Genomic DNA, 23,465 nt, shown 5'->3' with positions numbered 1-23,465 from the left:
CTGAGGGTGGCGGAACTACCAAGAAGGCCCCCTGTTCTGATCTTAACACACATGAGGGTCTGTAGAGAAGGAGGCATCTGTGGCCTAATTCATTTGGGACTTTAAACACTAATGTGAATTGGGCTCAGAAACAAACTGGCAACCAATGCAGCTGTTTTAAAACAAGGGTTATGTGAGTTCTAAATGGAACCCCAGCCGCTAATCTGGTCATTGCAGTTTGGATCAATTGAAGTTTCCAATTCATCTTCAAGGGCAGCCCCTCATAGAGGGTACTGCAATAATCCAGTCTGGAAGTTACCAGAGAATGAAGTACAGTGGCCAGATCAACTCTGTCCCAAAGGGGCTATAGCTGGCAAGCTAGATAGAGATGGGAATAGACACTCCTAGCCACTGAAGCCTTCGGTGACAGTGTTGGATCCAGGAGCATCCTCAAGCTATGGAGCTGCCCCTTCCGGGAAGTGTAACCCCATCCAGACCAGGGCTTCTCCCCACCTCTCAGACACAAGAACCTAGAATGCAGAACACCTCTGTTTTCAGGAATCACCTTCAATTTATTGGCCCGCATCCAGCCCATCATGGCCTCAAGCATCGTAGTCACCTCTCCTGAGTCAGATGGAACAGAGAGATAAGAGCTGGATGTCATCTGCATATTGGTGATGATGACCATATATTGCCACCAAGATCACAGCATGCCTCTGAATACCAGTTGCTGGGGTTCATGAGCAGGAGATGGCTATTGCGCTCATATCCTGCTTCTGGACTTCCAGAGGCATCTAGTTGGTCACTGTGGGAACAGAATGCTGGATTAGTTAAGCCTTTGGTGTTATCTAGCAGGGCTCTTATGTAGGCAAGTACTATGCCTGTTAATGCTGGGCTATCACAGGATCACTACTGTTTTTGTTCCTGGGTTCTAAGGGGTGAAGGGGGAGCTACAAGGCTAATGTGGGAAACAGGATGCTAGACTAGATAGGCATTTTGTCTGATCTAGCAGGGCTATTGTTGTTGTTAATAAGAAGGAGGTCACCCAGGGAGCTTCATCACCAGGCAGAGATTTGAACCCTGATGTCCCAGGTCCCAATCAAACACTCTGACCACTGCAACACACTGGCTCTCTTATTTTCTTATGGGGCTCTGTGGCACATGGGAGCTTGTCATGGGACAAGGGTTGGGTAGATGAATCCCTGGATTTGCCAGGGATCCAAAGACTGCGCATCATCTATTGTTGGTGCATTAGAGTCCCCATTAGAGGGTATTCTCCTCTTGACTCCAGCATGTACTAAGGTATGTGAGGCAGGCTCCTTCTTTTTCATTGAAGAATCCCCATATGACTCCAAATCTGGAAGCTGGGAGGTCCTGACAGTTACACTTAATATAGGGCCCTGTAGGCTACAATCCTATAATCAATTTCCTGACAGTAAGTGCCATAGAACCCAATGGGACTTACTTTTGAATAGACATAAGTTCTTGAGGTCATGATGGGTAGCTCAATGAAAATGCAGGTCCAGTGTGCAGCAGCCAGTGGCTGTGAAAAAGGTGAGTTCTATGCTAGGAATGATTAGGAAAGGGATTCATAATAAAACTGCCAATATCATAATGCCATTATACAAATCAATGGCAGGCCACACTTGGAATTCTGTGTCCATTTCTGGTTGCCATCCCCTGAAAGGGATATTTTAGAGCTCAAAAAGGTGGAGAAACGGGCAACCAAAATGATCAAAGGGCTGAAGCAACTCTTCTGCAAGGAAAGGTTACAACATTTGGAGCCTTTACATTCAGGAAAAAAAGGAAGTATGGAAGACAGGATAAAGGTGTGTAAAAGTATGCCTGGTGTGGAGAAAATGAATACAGAGAAGCCTTTTTCCCACTCTCATAATACTAAAACCCAGTGGGGTCATCTACTGAAGCTAAATAGTGGAAGATTCAGAGCAGACACTTCTTCACACAATGTATAGTTTCTTGAACTATTGAATTTGCTGCCACTGGATGGAGTGATGGTCACCAACTTGGACAGCTTTGAAAGGGGATTGGACAAATTCATGAGGATACCTCTGAATACCAAGCGGGGTATTCAGAGCCCAAGTGGGAAGAGTTGCTGTTGGGCTCAAGTCCTGCTTGTGGGCTTCCACAGAGATATCTGGTTGGCCACTGTGAGAACCAGATGCTGGACTAGATGGGCTGATCCAGCAGCCAGGCTCTTCTTCTGTTCTTATGACTTACACCTTGTAAAGAAAAGAGAGCATCTTCATTACAAGCAAAAACTACAACTCACCTTGCTGTTGTCACCTTGATTGAAATTTGGAATGGCTGTTGGGAGGAACAGCAGATTAATGTGCTTTGTAAGTTGGCCCTGGCTCACAGGCCGCTAGCTTGCCAGCTGTGCTCTGCAGCCCGTCTATTAACAATGGCCAAATAAACAGGCGCTGTTATTTGAAGCCATATAACTGGGGGAAAAAATTCTTCAAAATGAAGGGCATGTCAGGAACAACTGAAACAAAAAACAAACAAAACATTGCCTGGAAATTAAAAATGGGCAAGCAATAACCCTTGTAGAAAGGGAATCAAAAGTGAGATGGATGGATGTATTTCCCTGGCCTATCTAAACACGCTTCCTAATACAAGAGCTAATTGAAAGGTCACAAAGCAAATAACAGAATGCTCTGCAGCGACAAGCTTCCCACACACTTCAAAATAAAATAAAAAAATGAGTTGCATATAACATGAACAAACTGCCTTTCAAATATTTTGTTCAGAACCAGAGAAAACCTTATTTCTGTTTCTTGTTTTGCTCTCAGTTGCAAAACAGTTCACACCTCTGCAGAGCTGAAAGGGTGACTGCACTCGCTTGTCACTCTCTTCTAACCAACTGCAGCTTGAGAAAGGGCACTTTTCTAAATTCTTGGCCCATTGCTTTGCAAAGGTTCACCACCCCGTCTACAGTTTAAGGTGTGGTTGTAACACTTTTTAAAATTCCTCCTCAGACCCCCCTATTTTATAATTTTAAAAGCACTGAATCATCAGAAAACATCCCCTTCTAACTGCACAGCCGGTTATGTTTTTATTTATTTATTGCATTTTAAACATACCCTCCTCCCCACCAAGACCTCAGGGCAAAACAAACATGGTTCTTTAGCTCCATGTTCATCTTCACAACAACCCTGTAAGGTACGTTACCCTGAGGGATGTGGAAGTAAGCTGAGGCTGGAATGGAGGAAAGTCTCTGCTTAAAGAGCAAAAGGAGGGACTTCAGTAACTACAAGAGAAAAGAGCCTGAATGAACAGAGAAGAGGAGTTGCAGACTCACAGGATGACACTTCTGTTCTGGTCCTTCAAAGAAACCCACAGAGTAATGGGCTGGTTGTTTCAGCACCAAGGAGAGCTCCAAGTGAGCAATTTGCTCTGAGGTGGTGAACCTGGGCTGTTTGAGCCTCTGCCTCCAGTCCACCTCTCCTAGGGCCTGTCCTCTTTTGGAGAACTAGTCTCTTAAAGGACCATCCCTCTGGCCTGAAGATAGGCACTTCTGAGCCTGACACACACCTTGCACTGTTGGTCTGGAGAAGCAGTAGGAAGGTGGGCACTCAGCCTTTCAGGTTCATAGGATAGTGCCTGTGAGAATTCTGGCTCTGATTCCATGTCTGCCAATCTCAAGTTCGGTGGTCAACAGGAACACAGGAAGCTGCCTTATAAGAAATCAGACCATTGGTCCATCTAGCTCGGTATTGTCTGCAGTGGCTGGCAGCAGCTCTCTAGGGTTTCAGGCAGGGGGCATTCCCAGTCCTATCTGTAGATGCTGGGGACTGAGCCAGGGACCTTCTGCATGCAACGTGGATGCTCCACCACTGAGCTATGGCCTTTCCCTAATCATGAGCATCAGGCTCAGAGCCAGGAACCTTGTCCAGCTTCTCAACCAGTGACACTATTGCTTCCCAATTGGTGTCTTGGTTACTGCTGGAATCCAGGGTAACAATTCTGCGACTGAGAGGGGGCTGCTCATAAATGAACCAGGTCAGAATGGAAGGGGTGAGAAGAGATCTAATGACATAAAAGAGGTGATGTGTAATCTTGGGAGTGGAGGTAGAGAATCACAGAATGATAGAATTGTAGAGTTGGAAGAGGCCTTTAAGGCCATCGACTACACCCCCCTGCTCAATGCAGGAATCCAAGTTAAAGCATACCCAACAGATGGCTGTCCAGCTGCCTAGTCTTGAAGGCCCCCAGTGTTGGAGAGCCCATCACCTCCCTATGTAATTGGTTCCATTGTCATACTGCTTTAACAGCTAGGAGGTTTTTCCTGATGTTCAGTTGAAATCTGGCTTCCTGTAACTGGAACCCATTATTCCGTACCTTGAATAATATTTAGAGAGGTTTAAGCTTAAGGACTACACAGAAAGAGAGAGCTGGCATAAAGACTTCTTATACCAGCCTTCCCCCACCTGGTGCATTTGGATGTTTTGGACTACAACTCCCAGCAATGGGCTCCGTTTCTGCAATAATTGGATTTGCCACTGGATTAATTATTATTTCTGATATTTTCTATCTTTGCAGAGAGAATGTTGAAGTAGTCAAAAGAATGTTAAAGTAGCAACTCTTCGTGCCTGGTTTCCGATTCATTCTTCTTCTTTTTTAATTTGTTTTTTTTAAAATTGCTTTGAAATCATCGATAGTGTGAATGATACTTTTATCGATCTACTTTCTATGTGAGCTCTTCAAATGTGTATTCGCTTTCACTGATGTCAATGAAATGTTTATTTTATTTATTTATTCATTATGTGATTTATATCCCGCCATTCCTCCCAGCAGGAGTCCAGGGCTGCAAACAAAAGCACTAAAAACACTTTAAAACAGCGTAAAACAGACTTAAAATACATTAAAACAAAACCTCCTTAAAAAACATTTTTTAAAAGCTTTGAAGACATCTTAAAAAATAAAAAAGAGAAAAAAAGGTTTAAAACATATTGTGTGTGGTTTTTTTAAGTTTTACAAACATATTAAAAAGCAATTCCAACATAGACACAGACTGGGATAGGTCTCAACTTAAAAGGTTTGTTGGAAGAGGAAGGTCTTCAATAGGCACCAAAAAGATAACACAGATGGCGCCTGTCTAATATTCAAGGGGAGGGAATTCTACAGGGTAGGTGCCACCACACTAAAGGTCCGTTTCCTGTATTGTGCAGAATGAACCTCCTGATAAGATGGTATCTGCAGGAGGCCCTCACCTGCAGAGCGCAGTGATCGACTGGGTATATAAGGGGTAAGACGGTCTTTCAGGTATCCTGGTCCCAACATGTATAGGGCTTTGTACACCAAAAACTAGAAACTTGCATTTGGCCCGGTAGCAAATGGGCAGCCAGTGCAATTCTTTCAGCAGTGGGGTGACATGTTGGTGATACCCTGCTCCAGTGAGCAGTCTCACCACCGCATTTTGCACCAGCTGCAGCTTCCGGACCAACCTCAAGGGCAGCCCCACATACAGTGCATTACAATAATCCAGCCTGGAGGTTACCAATACATAGACAACAGTGGTCAGGCTATCCTGGTCCAGAAACGGCTGCAGCTGTCTTACCAGCCGAAGCTGGTAAAAGGCACTCCTAGCCACGGAGGTCACCTGGGCCTCTAGCGACAAAGATGGATTCAGGAGCACCCCCAGATTATGGACCTGCTCTTTCAGAGGGAGTACGACCCCATCCAAAACAGGCAATTGACCAATTATCTGAACCCGGGAACCACCAACCCTCAGTGCCTCCATCTTGCTAGTTTATCGGCCCTCATCCAGCCCACAGTTGAGTCCAGGCACCAGTCCAGGGCTTGCACGGCCTCTCCCAATTCAGATGTTACAGAGAAATACAGCTGGGTATCATCAGCATATTGCTGACACCCCACCCCAAATCTCCTGATGACCGCTCCCAAAGGCTTCATATAGATGTTAAACAGCATGCGGGACAAGATGGTACCCTGCGGCATCCCACAGCACAACTGCCAGGGGGCCAAAAGACAATCACCCAACGCTATTCTCTTAAAACGACCTTGGAGATAGGCTCGGAACCACTGTAAAACAGTGCCTCCAATACCAATCTCACCAAGTCGGCCCAGAAGGATACCATGGTGAATGGTATCAAAAGCCGCTGAAGAGATCAAGTAAGAAAAACAGGGTCGCACTCCCCCTGTCCTTCTCCCGATAAAGGTCATTCATCAGGGCAACCAAGGCTGATTCAGTCCCATAACCAGGCCTGAACCCAGACTGGGATGGGTCAAGATAATCTGTTTCATCCAAGAGTACTTGCAATTGCTGTGCCACAACCCTCTCAATCACCTTCCCTAAAAAGGGCGTATTTGCAACTGGTCGGTAGTTGTCACAAACCAATGGGTCCAGGATGGGCTTTTTCAGGAGCGGTCGGATCACCTCCTCTTTCAAGGCACCTGGAACCACTCCCTCCCACAATGATGCATTGACCACAACCTGGATCCACTCAGTCAACCGCCCTTGGCAAACTTTATTAAGCCAAGAAGGGCAAGGGTCGAGAAGACACGTTGCTGGATGCATCATCGCAAACACCTTGTCTACATCATCAGGCCGCATCAACTGAAACCATTCCCAAGAAGTTGCAGCAGACATTGCACTGGACACCTCTTAGCTAAATCTTAGCTAAATGAGGGTGTTTCCAGGTCCAGTTGAAGTGACAGGATTATTCCTTCATATCTGCTTAGAGAGCCTGGGTAAGGAACATTTCATAGAATCATAGATAGTAGAGTTGGAGGGTGCCTATAAGGCCATCAAGTCCAACCTCCTGCTCAATGCAGGAATCCATATCAAAGCATTCCCAACAGATGGCTGTCCAGCTGCCTCTTGAATGTCTCCAGGGTCGCCCACTACCCCCTCAGAAAGCTTTAATAAGCCAAGAAGGGCAAGGGTCGAGAGGACAAGTTGCTGGCCGCATCATTGCAAGCACCTTGTCTATGTCATCAGGCCGCATCAACCACAACCATTCCCAAGAAGTTGCATCAGACGTTGCACTGGACACCATAAATCTATTGACACACAAAAGCCCATGGCCTAAATGAAAAAGGTTACAAAGAGCTCCTCGTACCCTTCATTGGCTTGCTGAAATATTTGATCATCCCTGGCAGCCAGGGACTCATCCTCCAAGGGAAAAGAGTTCTTTCATTCCAGATACCTGCACAGAAATGGTCTTTTTCTCAAAGGGAAAAGACTTCCATGTTGACTCAAAGGGTCTTTAGACATCTTATAATAAAAGAGATCTCTTTCATTACAATCCAGGAAAGGAAAAACAAACCACGCCTCTGTAATTGACTGGGATAAAATTGGTTTGCCTTCTGAATGGGGCTGTAATGAGGCTCCATGAATGAGACAGAATCAATCTTTTTGAAACCGTATTACCTAGCAAGACCTATGAACTTCATATTTATGTGCTGTATTTTCAAACTAGCCTTAGATACAATTGTAAGGATTTTTTTTAAAAAAAGATCAGAGATTTGTATACAATATATGCTTTTTCAAACATGTTCTAATGGGGTTACTATTCTTGGCCAGTTGAAAAAGAAGAGTGGGCTGGTACACTTTTAATAGTTTTTGCAGAAGAGGGCATTTCAGCTTATCATGCAAGCTACACCTGGTGTAATCATGTAATTCCATGCAACTATTAAGGGTGCAGGAACCCTGCTTCTTATTTATCTGTTTATTGCTTTCAATGGGACAGGGTCACAACTAAAGGAGTGGATTGGGGCCGTGGGTCCTTAAAGCTAGCATGCAAATGGCCAGTGGCACTCTGGCAAAATGTTACAATTAGCCCTTTTATGGCTATACAACCCCAACCACAGAAATTTCTTCCACACTTGGATGTATGTTTCCAGAGGGGGAGCCATGCTGGCCTATTTCAGCAGACAACAACAGAGTGTCTTGTGGTGCCTATAAGCAGACATAAACATGGCATGAGACATGGCAACATTTGAAACACCGAGGGAACATTTCAGCCTCCCAAAACACTCTGCCACTGGATTTAGGGTGACTATTCTCGAACAAAGGAACTTGCAGTGTGAATGGCTGATTTGCAATTTGCCAAGAAGCTCAATCCTATCACCTGTTGCTTGAATTGAGATATTGGGCTTTTATCACGCTAATTCAGAGCTTGGAAAAGTTACTTTTTTGAACTACAACTCCCATCAGCCCTAGGCAACATGGCCACTGGATTAGGCTGATGGGAGCTGTAGTTCAAAAAAGTAACTTTTCCAAGCTCTGCGCTAGATCTGTTAATTAGCTTACCAATGCCAGGATATTGACATTATGGAACCAATTACCAATACTGCGTTGTTGATGGACATTGTTAATCAAGTAATTGTTACTGTCTGTATCTCTTGCATTTCATTTCCCTCTGACCTCACTGGTTACAGTGCAATCCCCAACCTCTCTCAACCCCCTATTTATAGCCGCCTGCCAATTTGGGATTACCTTCCACGCATCTAAGGAAGTGCAAGAGTAGCCTTGAAGGTGCTGTGTTGTTTTTGAATGACAACTCTTGAGACAGACATTGGGTTTAAACTGCTTCTTGCAAGATTCCTGAACCCAGCTACATTTCATGAAAGGATATGGAAAGATGTTGCTATGAAAACGAGACACTTACAAGGGTAAAGATTTTTTTCCTCCCTGAAACACCAAGAGGAAAATGAAAGTCAAGTCAAATTGCAATGGCACAGAAACTGCACTAGCATTTGAAGGTGGGAGACTTGGGTCATAACGACAGTTATGGACTGTGATGATGGAGGTGCGATGTGATTTCTTACTCTTTTCTACAATCCAGTGAATAACATTTTAAACTTCATTTGTGATATTTATAGAAGAGAGGAAGATGGTAATGCAGATTTCTCCTCAGTCCTCTGGTTCCAAAACAGCAGTTAGCAATCGCAACAGATTGGGAAAAGGTTTTAATTATTATTGAGAGTATGATTGGCTATTCTCAACCAAGAAATCTCGTTAGTTCTCCTAGGATGTATGAAATCAGAAGTACAGACAGATAACAGAATTTTAGTTGGAGATTTAATCTTAACTGCAAATGATATTGGCTACAAGGTGAAAAAACTGAGGTGTTACTGTCTATGTACCAGGTTCTCGAATCCAGGAGGTAGGAAGGCAGCCTGTTCTGGAAGGGATTGCACTCCCCTGGAAGGAGCAGATTCATAGCTTATGGGCACTCCTGGATCCAACATTGTCACTTGAGGTGCAGGTGGCCTCTGTGACAAGGAGCACCTATTTCCAGCTCTGGTTGGTTCACCAATTACAACCACTTTTGGAGAGAGATGACTTGGCCACTTGGCTACTTCTCACCAATAGTCAAGGAGGGGGTCAGCCATGTTGGGACTGAGATTGAAATTGAGATTGAAAGTGGGGGCCCATATGATGGAACTTCTCCCCCCCCCATATTATGAGAATTATCCCTCCCACACAGAAAACGAGCATGTCACTTGCCTGGCCTAGTTTCCTATGTGCAGGGATTTATTTATTTTTTAAGCATAGAAGCAAATTTAAGTAAATGAGCCCCACCTGTAGTCTGAAGTGGTATAGCCAAGGCTTATTTTTGTGATGGTACTCACCGGCACCTCTTTTTTGGCTGCCCATGGCAACCATTGAGGGCTGGCACCCACTGCACTTTCATCAAGGTATGAATACCAGCACTTCATTTTGTACCAAAAAAAGCACTGGCTAGAGCCCAACAAGACCCAAAATTACCCCTCCTTGGCTGCTTATGAGAACTAGGCTCTGACACAAATGGTGAACCATAACTGAGCAGCCCAGCTCCAGCTCAGCTGGCAGGCTTCCCTTCTACAGCCAAAACTTTTTCCTACACAACCAGAGGCCAGACCTTTAACTGTTTAGCTAATGAAGCAAACCATTTTTATCATAGTCTGACTTGTACAAGGGGTACTTCTCTACATTATACATTAGATTGTCTATTGTATTTAATTTGCATGAATATTCCCTACTTTGAAGGACTATTTTGTTATATGGACTAATGAGTACAACAGTTTTCATTGTACTGAAATTGACATTTAACAGGTACCAAAGTGGATTTAACATCCTGTGTATCATCCCTTAAGGCTTAACGCCTGAAGCAAACCTACACTGCATAACTAAGCCAGTTTAACTGCCATGGCTTCTCTTTCCTCACCCTGTCCCCTAAAAACCTGGGAATTGAAATTTTGTGATCCAGACTATCTGGGGGCTGCATGTGGAAAGGGAATATTTTCTAACAGAACTCTCAAGAACTATAGAAAAATAACTTGTTTCTGATGAAAGCTGTCCTTCCTTCTAATATCAAACTTGGGTGACGAGTGCCAGCAGGATTGTAATCAAAGTGAGCCACAGAGAAAGAGGAGAGTGGTTTCAGCATGCTGGTGGAGAGGGGATCCCAAGACTGGCAGAAGAACAAAAACATCTTTGGTGGGGAAACGAAATCTAAGAAAGGAAGCCCACCCCTCAAAACTAACTGCCCAATGAGAACTGATTATGCTCAGTGGCCACATAATGCTGAGAGTGTCTGTTGGAAGGGTGAATAGAAAATTTTGATTTTTTTATTGTTAGCTGCGCTGAATTTTCTTGTAAAATAAAAAGGAGATCATAGAATCATAGAATAGTAGAGTTGGAAGGGCCATCAAGGCCATCAAGTCCAACACCCTGCTCAATGCAGGAATCCAAATCTAAGCATTCCCGACAGATGGCTGTCCAGCTGCCTCTTGAATGCCTCCAGTGAGGGAGAGCCCACTACCTCTCTAGGTAATTGATTCCATTGTCGTATGGCTCTAACAGTTAGGAAGTTTTTCCTGATGTCCAGTCAAAATCTGGCTTCCTGCAACTGAATCCATTATTCCGTGTCCTGCACTCTGGGACGATCGAGAAGCGATCCTGGCCCTCCTCTGTGTGACAACCTTTCATGTACTTGAAGAGTGCTATCATATCTCCCCTCAGTCTTCTTACAGAATCATAGATACACATACATAAATAAAAATGTAACCTCCCCCAAAATGAAAATGGAAATGGACTGCCTTCAAGTCGATTCTGACTTATGGCAACCCTACAAATAGAGTTTTCATGGTAAGCTGGTCTTCCGGGTCATAGTCCAACACCTTAACCACTACACCACACTGGCTCCCCCCCCAAGTGGCTGCATTTGGCACTGGTATGGGCTGCATATTGTAGCCTCCTCCAAGCAGTCTGGAACTCCAGCTGATCAGGATTCCAGACTCTGTGGTGGAGGGCTATGTATGTACATCTGTATGCACACTGGACACCTTTCACACAAGTGTGTGGGACATTATCAGTGGATACACTGGTTGCTTTGGGTATGATCAAGAGCCAGAGTCTCATTCCTTCCCATCGTTTTTCGTATTCATGGGGACAGTGAACACTTGCACACACCTAGAGAGGTGGCTGAATGAGGTTTTCCATGGTTAGGGAGGAGCTACAATGCCCTTTCCCCATCCCATGATTCAAAACCGGAATAAATTATGCCATGCAAAACAAATTATGTAAAATAAGAGCAAAGATGTGTGCCAGAATGTGCATAATTTATGCAGATAGCAAAATCCAGCTTTTCTGTTCACAGAATTTGGGTTGCCTTAATGAAGAATTTTAATCTTTAAAGTTAGAATTTTAACTATCTAGTACAGGATACCTAGAGGCCTGATTAAGGGTTGGCTTATGCAGCCCAGGTGCTTTTACATTTTTCATAAAATGCCCACAAAAGTAAGAATAGTGGTCTCATTTAATTCACCCATTTCATATTAATTATAAGCTTGTTTTGAGTAGAGATGGGTGAAATGGTCATATTTTGACACACGGATGAAGTCTACTTATCTTACCCTTTCAAGTGTTGTTGTTCTGGGCAACTGTTCTATTTGTTTTTTTAAATTGCAAGTGACAGCCGGTGTGTACAAAGGATCATTTGTCACACAGCCACATCATATGAGATAACAGCTTTGCTAATTTGAGGTGAGATTCTATAAAACAAATTCATAGCAACAGAAAACTTATCTTTCAAAGTTTTCTTCAGGAAACCATTTTAGATAAGAGCTTCTGTTCTGGTCTGACACTAGAACTTGCAGGTCAGCAGCTGCAGCACCATGGAGAGGACCGAGTGAGCAACAAAGGCCAAAAGCACACTAAGTATCCAGAGTGCCTCTCGCAAACTCCTCCTCCCTTGAAGAGACCCTCGCTTCTTAGAGGGCCAACCCTCTGGCCTGAAGAGGGCTCCTCCTCCTAGGATCCATGGCCTCCAAGGAGCTGGGCATGTCCCTGCATTGCTGGGCCAGTGAGTGACTGCAGGAGGCATTTGGTTCGGCAAGCTTAGGGGAAGGTGCTCTCAAAGGTCCTGGCTCTGACTCTCCAGGTCTTGGTGCTATCGGAGGTTGTTCTATGGACTCCTGTCTGTCAGCATCAGGCTCAACGGTGTGCTCTCCAGCAGCAGGCTCAGAGTCCTGGCCTTGGCCTGGCTCCTTAAAAGGAGACTCTATGCAGCCTCTGATTCTGCACTGTGATCACTGCTGGACTCTGCCACGATAGCAGCAAAGGAGAGGCACCGGGCACATATATGGTACAGGCAAAAGAGGGTTTATTTATCATTTATTTACTTGTAAAAAGGGCCCCCAATGTGGCTTCTAACCTCAACAGCACAATCCTATATGTCTGTTCAGAAGTACTCAGCAACAATACTTTAGATTGCATTCTTACATCCACTTTCCTGGGAGTAACTCCATTGAACTCCATAGGTATAGGACTGCAACCTGAAGTGTTGTGTTCTCTCTTCAGGGAATGATGAAAAATGTATTTCTGGGAAGGAGGAGTGTCTAGGAATCCAACAGATAATTCTTAGCTACCTCACCAAGCTATACAGGAGTCACTGGGAGGTAGGGGCAGCCATGAGGAAAGGGAGAAGGGAAGAGATTGGGTGGGTGGGCACTGGGCAGAGGGGAAGCCCCTTTTCTTTCTGAAAGGAAAACATTGTGAACAGTATCATTCTGTTTCAGGGTTTCCCCCACCTTTTTATTCTACAGCAGGCACATGTAGCCTCCCACCCACATTTAAACCAAAGCTGTCCCTTGTCACATCCACACCATACCTTTATTTCACTTTAGACTGTCATGGCGTCTCCCAAAGAATCCTGGGAAATGTAGTTAGTGAAGGGTGCTGAGAGTTGCTAGGAGAGGCCCTGTTCCCCTCACAGAGCTTCAGTCAGAGCAGCTGACTGTTAAACCATTCTGGCCACTGGAGCTCTGTCAGGGGAATAGGAGTCTCCTCTTAGCACGCTTCACAAACTACACTTCCCAGGGTTCTTTGGGGGAAGCCAAGACTGTCTAAAGTGAAATAAAGGTATGGTGTGGATGTGGCCCCCTGATTAGCCAAGTCAAACAGCTGTGAGTCTGGCTTTTAGAACACTGACAGTTGGTTCTTACTGAGGCTGCTTTCACACATGGGGCTAACAGCGCTAGTTTAACGGATTAATAATCTAGCGCTTTGTTCCGGCTTTCAAAAATCCCTTTCACACTGCAGTACCAATTTAGTGGCATTTCGCACAATAGTCTTTCACACAGCACTCTCACCTACCGTGGCCGTTAGAAAACTGCTTATTTTCCCGCCTTTTCTATTCAAAAGCTCTGCTTGTTCCTTCTGCGTGGGGGGGGGTTTGAAAGAGGCGTGATTGTGATCAGCTGAGAGGTGCGGCAGCGCAGCAGCAGAGGCTCTGGTTGAGCACAAGCAGCAGCAGCACAGGCTGCTCTCAGGAGCAACTGGGATTGGCTGGGAGGCGCAGTGGTGGCAGCGCAGCAGCGTGCGAAGGCTGCATGCTGGGACGGCTGTTGGTAAGGGCGGGAACGCACTGCATGCTGGGATGGCTGTCACATGAGCAGCGGCAGCTAGCGCAAAACTCCCGCAATCTTCCAGGTTCCCAGTCTGCTATCAGAATTTTTCTGGTATCATTTATTGTGGAAATTAGCGCTAAACTTCCACTACATTCCACCAGAATTCCGGAGCTACCCATTATGTGAAAGCTCAAATTTTATGCGCAACTTAACAGGAAATAAATCGTCAGAATAACGGAATAAAGTGCAATGTGAAAGCACCCTGAGTATGCGCAGCCTTATCATTAACTTCATTTAACTTTTAAACTGCAGAAGATGAAGGTCAGAGTATGGTCAGTAGTGGGATTACAGGTACTCTGTGAACAAGGCTGATTTTTAATTAATTTCAACAAATTATAAAAACTCTGACAGAAAAAAGTCCAACAGAGGTCTAGTTTCTCTCTCTCTTTACACTTTGAACTCTGGATTCTCTCTGACTGTTTTGTGTATCACCATGAAAACTTAGAGGGTTGTTAAGCAAGTGTTTCTGAATTCAGGACTATAAGTTTTGAAAGGTTTTGTCTTGAAATGAGCTTATGGGAAGCATCAGAATGGCATGGGGGCATTTTCAATGAGTATCATTCCTATCATCACTGTCTGGGGCTAGTGGGAGTTGGGTCCAAGCAACATCTGGAGGGACTGAGGTTCCCCAGCCTTGCTTCAGGATGCACCACTATTCTGACCAGTTTCTCAAATCTGAACAAGCAACGGAAGTCTACTCTGGGCATATCCACATTACAAACCTAGATTGGTTTTATGTGCATTGAACTCTTCTCTCCAAATGAATCCTGTGAGTTGTAGACTGGTGAAGGGGTTAAATAATTCCGTTAGGAAACGCTGGGGTCCGCTCCCCTCCTCTTCAGGGAGCAACAGTTTCCAGAGTTCCCAAGGAAGAGGGAATGGTTGGGGGTTAGTTGGGTGGGGGGAGGGTTGATGGTTAAAATTACACAGCCCAACTTTCATGGCAACAAAACTGGCAGAAGAGGCTCCCATCCAACTGATTAAATTCAACACGCTGCCTTGTTTTCTGCTGTTGACATCACCTTAGATTAAGATTTATATTGAGTAATTTATTGGTTCCTTGATAGTGCATTAGATCAGCGTTGCTTTGCAGTTTGTCAGCAGGCTGTACAGTAAAGGGGAACAGGTGGCCTGAGTTAGTAATGAAGACCAGGTGCTCCCAGCAGAAGAACTTCAGACAAGTAGCCATTCATCAGAGCTACCAATGTCAACATCTCAATCATTTTTCTGGTTTGATAAACTGTTGCAGCAGTGAGTTAATGAGACTCTTAGAACTATGTGAGAAAACCACAAAAGGCTTAGTAGGAATCAAGACAAGGATATTTGCTAGTATATTCCAGCAGTATCCTGTATGTATGAACACACACACATCACCCTCCGAGAGTAAACAAAATTATAACACAACATGTTGCAGCACAGACTGCCAAGGGACTGAGAACAATTGTTGCAATTATATGGAGATGAAATTAAGCAGCCAAGATGTTATTGTGGAACTATAATAAGGCTTTTGTGGATTTTTTTTTAAAAAAAACCCAAAAATAACAAAGCACCAACAAATATTTTTCCTAGAAAGTGGCTTAATTATAGATTAATGGTTACAGTGGGGGCCCCAGCTGCTGTCACTTCAGGTGCAAACTGGAAGACCTCCAACACTTTACTCTTTGGGATGGCATTCAGTCTCATTGGCAAAGCAGGAGGACCATAATTCCAGCCACCCTGAGCCCAGAAAGCCTTGTAAGGAGGAGGTTGCAGGAATGAGACACTAACAGGGGCCACTAAGGAGATCTGGGAGGGGGCAGGGCTCCGTGGCAGAGCAACTGCTTTGCATGCAGAATGTCCCCAGTTCAATCTCCAGCATCTCCAAGTACAGCTGGGAAGACCCGTCTGAAATCCTGGGGAGCCATTGTCAGCCATAGATAATGCTTAGCTAGGTGGGCCAATCATTTGACTCAGTGTAACTCAGTATAAGTAGACATTCCTACGAGAGATGGGGGGAGAAATTGAATTCTGCTTGCTTTTTAATGGGAAGCAATATTCACACTTCTTGCATTCTGAATTTTGTGACACAGTTCTCCAATTAAGCCATGTGTACAAAAATGCATAAGAGATGTTGTGCATAAAATACATATATTAGTGAAAATGACATACATATTGCAGGGACAGCCAATGTGGTGCTCTCCTGATGTTGCTGGACTACAACTCCCATAATCCCTGGACACTGTCTGGGGCTGACTAGAGTTGAAATCCAACCACATCTGGAGGGGCATCACGTTGGCTACCCCAGCATATTATATATGGGAAAACTCCTTGCAAAAATGTGTCCATATAAAAAGATGTTTATTAGGAGAAATCACTCTAAAATGCTGATAAATTTTCATGGGAATTAAAACAAAAATGCCCAAATTGCGGCGGAAAAGTGGGGGACTGAATTTAAGATTGGAAAAAATAGAAACAGAGAAACTGATTGATAGATTTGCCCAACCCCAATTCCTACGAAGACCAGCAGATGGGCCAAAGATGAATCTCCAGTGACTCTGAAGTTTGCATCTGGTCACAATCTTAAAATGGGAGGAGGCAGCAATCATTCAAACAAGTCCCTTAACAGATCATCTACTGAATATCTGCTACTTACTCCATGAAGACTCCATGGCTTCCCCAACATATCCCCTCCCAACCCTTGCACTGATTATCACCTAGGTTGGAGAATGCAAACACTTGCACGTGCTGTCTGTGAGATTTTAGTTGGCCTGATACAGGCACTGCCCTAATACAGATTTCAGAGGTGGCGGAGATTCTTATGGGCCAACACAGCCAGCTCCCCTGACTTTTGGTGCGAACTGTATATTGCGATATACAGCAAACTAAAGTCTTACATTCTTTTTGATAATCAAGTGAACTGATTTGTTTTCCATTACAGGCTGTCTCTTCCCTCCCCCTCCCCCATGACACCACAGTTGAAAGAAAGCAGAAACCACAAAGAAAGCAATCAAAACTAATTAAAAGAAACTTCTGGATTAATATTTCAGAAATGCCTGTAAGTATTGCAGCCCGCCTGGATTTCTATGATAAGGTTCCTTTCCACATAATCTTTAGTTATCTCTTTTCTTTCCAGGTGTCAGCACCATCCTCTTGTGATGCCTTTCCTTTCCGACAAGAGGAGGCCTGGAGCCTCAAAGCTCTCTGTGTAAACGAGGCTTCAGCTGTAGCCAAACACCTTGAGGAAACAGAAAGTGTACGTTGTTCATACCCTTCCCACACACCTCTAATGTAGTATTTGACAAGGACAGGTACCCAAGGATTGCATAAGTAGACCACATCTGGACTCTCCTGGGAGCTAGCAAAAATCAGACAGAGGCGGGCATCATTGTCATATCTGCATCCGCACCTCTCCCCAGAATATGATTCGCAATTAGTAAAGCAACACTAATCTCTTTGTGATCTCCCAAGACAGATGATTACTCTGAAATCATCAAATCTTTGCCACAGAGAGAGAGAGAAAACTGCCTCTAGGGTTGACACTGGCATAGTTTCTATGATGATCCTAGTTAGGGGGATGCATACATACATTTTCATAGCAAAAGAATCTCTCTCTCTCTCTCTCTCTCTCTCACACACACACACACACACACAGAGAGAGAGAGAGAGAGAGACAGAGAGAGAGAGAGAAGGGGGGCAGGGCCCAAAAGAATACCTGCAAGTTCCATTCCCAGGAAATCTAATTAGTCTGAAACACATTTGGTAAGCTGGGAGCCCAGTCACCTGTAAACAGATATGTTTTTAATGACACCTTTAATTACAGCAGTGCTGCCTTGGCAGAACCCCCCCCCCTCTTGTAATGTTGAGCTCCAAGACCATGGAGCCCAAATCTCTTTGAAAAAAATGGATCAGTGAAGAGGAAAAAGGTATGATCAGAAAAAAAAAGTTTATCAAAGAATAACAAAAACTAGAAATGGTTTTTTTTACATGGACCCTCATCACAAACCTCCATGCATCCCATAATTCCATTCTATTTTAGCACATTCTGGGCCCTTGCAGACATACCATGTGTAGACAATCCCTAGGCAATCTGAATGACATTGTACTAGATCATCTGCACCCGTGGTCACAAGTCACCATTTTTGGGAAGGTGACTGTGCTTTTCTCTGTCCTCGCCAATGACATGGGATGTCTTCAGATTGGTCTCAGTTTAAATTGGTTTCAGCCAGAATTAGAGAGGCTATGTTAAAATTAAGCCATTGTTGGCAACTTACCCCTGTGAAACTACATTAATGGGGCTTTCTCACCTTGCTGTTGGAGAGGCTGCTAATGCAGGGTGCGCTGTACCACCTCTGGTGGGAATGTGCTAAGGCTAACTCCTTTTTGGGATACTGGTTTGTTTTTTAACAATAAGTAACATTGTTCAGCAGCCATTGCAGTCTCATCTGGTCTTGGCATTATTAACTTTGGGGAAGGGGCAGAGACTGACAAAACCATGACCTACACGCTTACATACAGACATACCACCCATTATCATGATTGGGCATTTGCTAGGGAAAATATAAGAATAGGATATTTAGCTCCTCCCCTTGACCCTTTGGCCCCAGACTGCCTTTGCCCTTACAACTGGTTTGCCAATTCTCCGGATGTAAAACAAGCAAGAAAATGGCGGGGGAGCCTTTGGGGGGATCTGGGATTCAGCCTTTGGGAACAGCCGGAAGGATGACAGCCAGCGAAGGGGAAGTCAGTATAACTCGCTGTGTGAGAGAGATGGCATGTCACCTGGGACAGGTATGAGCAACCTCAAGGCTAGGGGCCAAATGTGTATCTCCACACTTCTTTATCTGGCCCTGGGACTCTTTTATTTATTGAATTTATTAGTCGCCCATCTGGCTAGCTGTCCAGCCACTCTGGGCGACGTACAAAATAGGCATACAATACCTAGACATTAAAAATCTAAAAACAATGAAGATAAAATCTAACCCACCCAAAAGCCTGCCTGAAGAGCCAGGTCTTCAAGGCCCGGCGGAAACTCATCATGGAAGGGGAATGGCAGAGATCATTTGGGAGGGAGTTCCACAGGGTGGGGGCCACAATTGAAAAAGCCCTCTCTCTAGACCTCACCAGTTTGGCTGTTTTGACTGATGGGATGGAGAGAAGGTCTCTTGAGGCTGATCTTGTTGGGCAGCATAACTGATAATGCTGGAGGCGCTCCTTTAGATAGACTGGGCCAAAACCGTATAGTGATTTAAAGGTCAAAACCAACACCTTGAATTGGGCCCGGCAAGCAACTGGTAACCAGTGCAACTCTTTTAGCACTGGAGTGATATGATCTCGCCGGCGGCTGCCTTTAATCAGGCGCGCTGCCGCGTTCCATACCAGTTACAGCTTCCCGACCGTTTTCAAGGGTAGCCCCACGTACAGCGCATTACAGTAGTCTAGGCGAGAGGAGACCAGGGCATGTACCACTGATGGGAGCAGATGATTGGGAAGGTAGGGGCATAGCCTCTGTATCAGACGGAGTTGATATAGCACTGCCCGGCTCACAGCCGAAACCTGAGCTTCCATGGACAGTTGGGAGTAGAGGATGACCCCGAGGCTATGGACCTGGTCTTTCAGGGGCAATTGTACCCCATTGAGCACCAGGTCCAAATCCCCTAACAGTACCTTGGTTTTGTCAAGGTTCAGCTTCAGCTTATTGCTTCCCATCCAGCCACTCACTGACTCCAGACACTTGGATAGGGTTTCTACAGCAAACCTCGGTGAAGATTTAAATGAGAGATAGAGCTGTGTCTCATCCACATATTAGTGACACTGCAGCCCAAATCTTCTGATGATAGTCCCCAGCGGCTTTATATAGATGTTAAATAGCATCGGGGAGAGGATGGAACCCTGTGGCACCCCACAAGTGAGAGGCCAAGGGTCCGAAACCTCATCCCCCAATGCTACTCTTTGGTGCCTATCAGAGAGGAAGGAATGGAACCACTGCAATACAGTGCCCTCTACGCCTAACCCCTCCAGGCAATCCAGAAGGATACCATGGTCAACGGTATCAAAAGCCGCTGAGAGGTCCAGGAGGATGAGGAAGGTGCACTCACCCCTATCCAACGCTCTCCTCATATCATCCACCAAGGCGACCAAGGCTGTTTCAGTCCCATATCCAGGCCTGAAACCTGATTGAAATGGATCCAGATAATCTGCTTCCTCCAATTGCACTTGCAACTGCTTCACCACCACCTGCTCAACCGCCTTGCCCAAGAATGGTAAGTTTGAGATTGGGCAAAAGTTGTTCAAATCTCTTCCCTGGCCACCCCTCCACCCTAGCTACCACCCCTCTCTACCCCGCTTCCCACACTCTGTGAGTCTTGTTGCCTGGCTGTAATGTTCCCTTCAACTCTGACAATGGCCCTGGCTTGCCTGGATGGAGGACAGAGAGGGATGTGTGTCAAAACTAGCTTGCTGTGCAAAAGGTAAAACTCACCTTTGTTGGCTCTATTCACTTTTGCTAGTGGCCGGTGGAGACCATTGGCTTTCAGCACCTTGGACAGCTCCTTGTCGGCTTAAAACCCAGAGCAGATGCACTGCCCCGCTGACATCGGAGCCAGCAGTCTCCACTGCTTATGACCCCACGCACAACTGGTATGTGCCCCCCCCAAATTCCCCAGGAGAAATAGTGGCCCTCTGTTGGAATCAGTTTCCCTATCCCTGTTAGGGGGGCAGTTGTAGCTTTTAAGTTCACTGAGGGAGGATCCCTAGGTAAGCAAGCAAATGGCCAGTGGGAAATATAAGGCAGCCTCAATGGGCCTCCACAAAGGGGAATGCAAGATGAGCCCTGCTGAAACAGAGAAGGAGCCCATCCATTCCAGCATCTTGTTTCCTACATTGGTCATCCATGTGCCCTCCACAAGCAAGACATGAGGGCAATAGCCCTCTCCTCTTTTTGCCCCCAGCATCTGGTATTTGAGGAGGGCATTAGATAGGGGAGAATTCTCCTTTCTTGTCCTCCTCGATCTCTCAGCGGCTTTTGATACTGTTGACCACAGTATTCTTTTACATCGCCTGGAGGGATTGGGAATTGGAGGCACTGTATTACAGTGGTTCCGTTCCTTTCTCTCCGATAGGCATCAACAGGTAGCATTGGGGGAGGAGGTTTCAGACCCTTGGCCTCTCAGTTGTGGTGTGCCACAGGGTTCTATCCTCTCTCCCATGCTATTTAACATTTATATGAAGCCGCTGGGGACAATCATTAGGAGATTTGGGCTGCAGTGTCACCAATATGAAGATGACACTCAGCTCTATCTCTTGTTTAAATCTTCACCAGAGTCGGCTGTGGAGACCTTGTCCAAGTGCCTGGAATCCGTGAGTGGATGGATGGGAAGGAACAAGCTGAAACTGAACCCCGATAAGACCGAGGTGCTGCTTGTGGGGGACAAAAGAAGGTTGGGAGATGTTGACTTGAAGTTCAATGGGGTGACTTTACCCCTGAAGGACCAGGTCCGCAGCCTTGGGGTTGTACTTGATTCCAGGCTGTCCATGGAGGCTCAGATTTCGGCAGTGAGCCGGGCAGCCTGGTACCAACTACACCTCATACGAAGGCTGCAACCCTACCTTCCTGTTCATCAGCTCCCACTGGTAGTACACACCCTGGTCACCTCTCGTTTGGATTACTGTAATGTGCTCTATGTGGGGTTACCCTTGAAAACGGTCCGGAAACTACAACTGATACAAAATGCGGCGGCTCGACTACTTATGAACAGTCGCCGCCGGGATCACATCACACCAGTGTTGTTCGATCTACACTGGCTACCAGTTGTTTTCCGGGCCCAATTCAAGGTGTTGGTATTAACCTTTAAATCCCTATACGGTATCGGCCCAGTTTATCTTACGGAGCACCTTCAACGCCACCAATTATGCCGCCCGACAAGATCAGCCACACAGGGCCTTCTCTCAATCCCGCCGACAAAAACAGCTAGATTGGCGGGTACTAGAGAGACGGCATTCTCAGTGGCGGCCCCCACCCTCTGGAACTCCCTCCCACAAGATCTACGGCACGCCTCTTCCCTAAATACATTTCGTAAAGCTTTAAAGACCTGGCTCTTTCAACAGGCCTTTGGGATTTCCGGGGAGGATTAATTACTGAGATTGAAATGCCTCCTACCCTGTTTTAATGTTATTGTCTGCTGCTGTATTGTTTTTTATACTGTTTTTATATTGTACCATTGTATTTTATCATATTGTGTTTTAACTGCTTTGTACGTCGCCTAGAGTGGCCATTGGCCAGATAGGCGACACAGAAATTAAATGTATTATTATTTATTATTATTATTTATTATTATTCAGTGGTATACTGCCTCTGAACAGGCAGTTTCCACCTAGCCATCATGAGAAGTTGACCCAGCAACTATGAATTTGTCCAAACCCATTTAAAGACATTTAAGCTAGTGGTGGATGGCAAATCCTATCTAGAGATGTGAAGGTCAGAAAAAAAAACACATGAAAAAATGTGGGGAATGAATGTCCCCCCCATTTTTCTGTTTTTTCCCCACAAAAAAATGGGGGGAAACCCCAGACCTTCACACCTCTAATCCCATCAGTTATGGATTGCATGAAGGTGTCCTTTTTTTTTGTCTGCACTGGATATGCCCAGAGATCAATCTCATTGTGCATCTGAGTTCTGGCATTGTGAGTGTTCTGTCTTCATTTTGTCTACACCATGCAGAATTTTATAAATCTCTATCGCATTCTCTTCTTAGTGGTTTTTCTTCTACAATAACAATGGGAGAGGCCTGCCAACTCCAAGCCTCACTCCCTTGCTTCAAGGATTGTGGTGGGAACACCTGGAAGGAAAAGGTCTGTGGGCAGGAGATGCTGTCTGTATAATCCTGGCTCCATACGGGCACTGTGCTATTTCTGTTCCCATACTAGATCTGACTTTTTTAAAAAGAGAACATTTCCTCAGTCTCTTTGGGAACCTTTCAGGGCTATAAAGTGGGATATAAGTATTCTAAACAAGATAAATAAATAGAAGCCAAGACACAAAGGTCCAGATGTTCAAAAGAAGTATGAATGGGGCAAAACATCACAAGTCACTCATAGCCCTGGTTTATATAACTTTGCTTTCACCATGATGATCTGTGGATTTATGAATCTGCTGTATTCATTTTTTCATTACATTACATTACATCTTTCCTCCGAGGAGCTCAAGGTGGCAAACATGGCTCTCCTCCTCTCCATTTTATCCTCACAACAATCCTGTAAAGTAGATTAGGCTGAGAGACAGTGACTGGCCCACGGTCACCCAGTGATGACTTGAACCCTGGCCTTCCAGGTCCTAGCCCAATACTCTAACCATTACACCACACTGGTTTAGGACAACACTGGTACCCAAGTCTGTTGTCAGAATTTATACATTTTGGTAGATTACTTTTTCAAACAATCCAGCAGCAACAGAATGTGGAAAATACGCTATTAATTTATTAACTGCTTGCGTCCTCCGTGGCGCAGAGAGGTAAGTGACGGTAACGCAGCCGAAGCTCTGCTCATGGCCGGAGTTCAATTCCAACGGAAGG

At 45.1% G+C, this 23,465-nt stretch overlaps 1 protein-coding gene across 5 annotated transcripts in view; it reads right to left on the bottom strand.

Moving 5' to 3' along the window:
* ENTREP2 (endosomal transmembrane epsin interactor 2) overlaps window positions 1-23,465 on the bottom strand; it is a 414,039-nt gene that overhangs the window by 136,526 nt on the left and 254,048 nt on the right. Inside the window, exon 1 of one of the 5 annotated variants that reach the window (XM_061595019.1) lies at window positions 545-574. The exons of the other annotated variants lie outside the window; for them this stretch is intronic. Within the exon in view, the coding sequence (XP_061451003.1) occupies window positions 545-574 (30 nt within the window). Of the gene's footprint in view, window positions 1-544; window positions 575-23,465 lie in introns of those variants that run through there. 5 annotated transcript variants of the gene reach the window in all.

Source organism: Rhineura floridana, chromosome 14 (assembly GCF_030035675.1).
Source record: "Rhineura floridana isolate rRhiFlo1 chromosome 14, rRhiFlo1.hap2, whole genome shotgun sequence".
NCBI classification, from domain to species: Eukaryota; Metazoa; Chordata; class Lepidosauria; order Squamata; family Rhineuridae; genus Rhineura; species Rhineura floridana.
The sequence above is the reverse complement of the archived record's forward strand: the minus strand, read 5'-3'. Positions and strand labels throughout refer to the sequence as shown.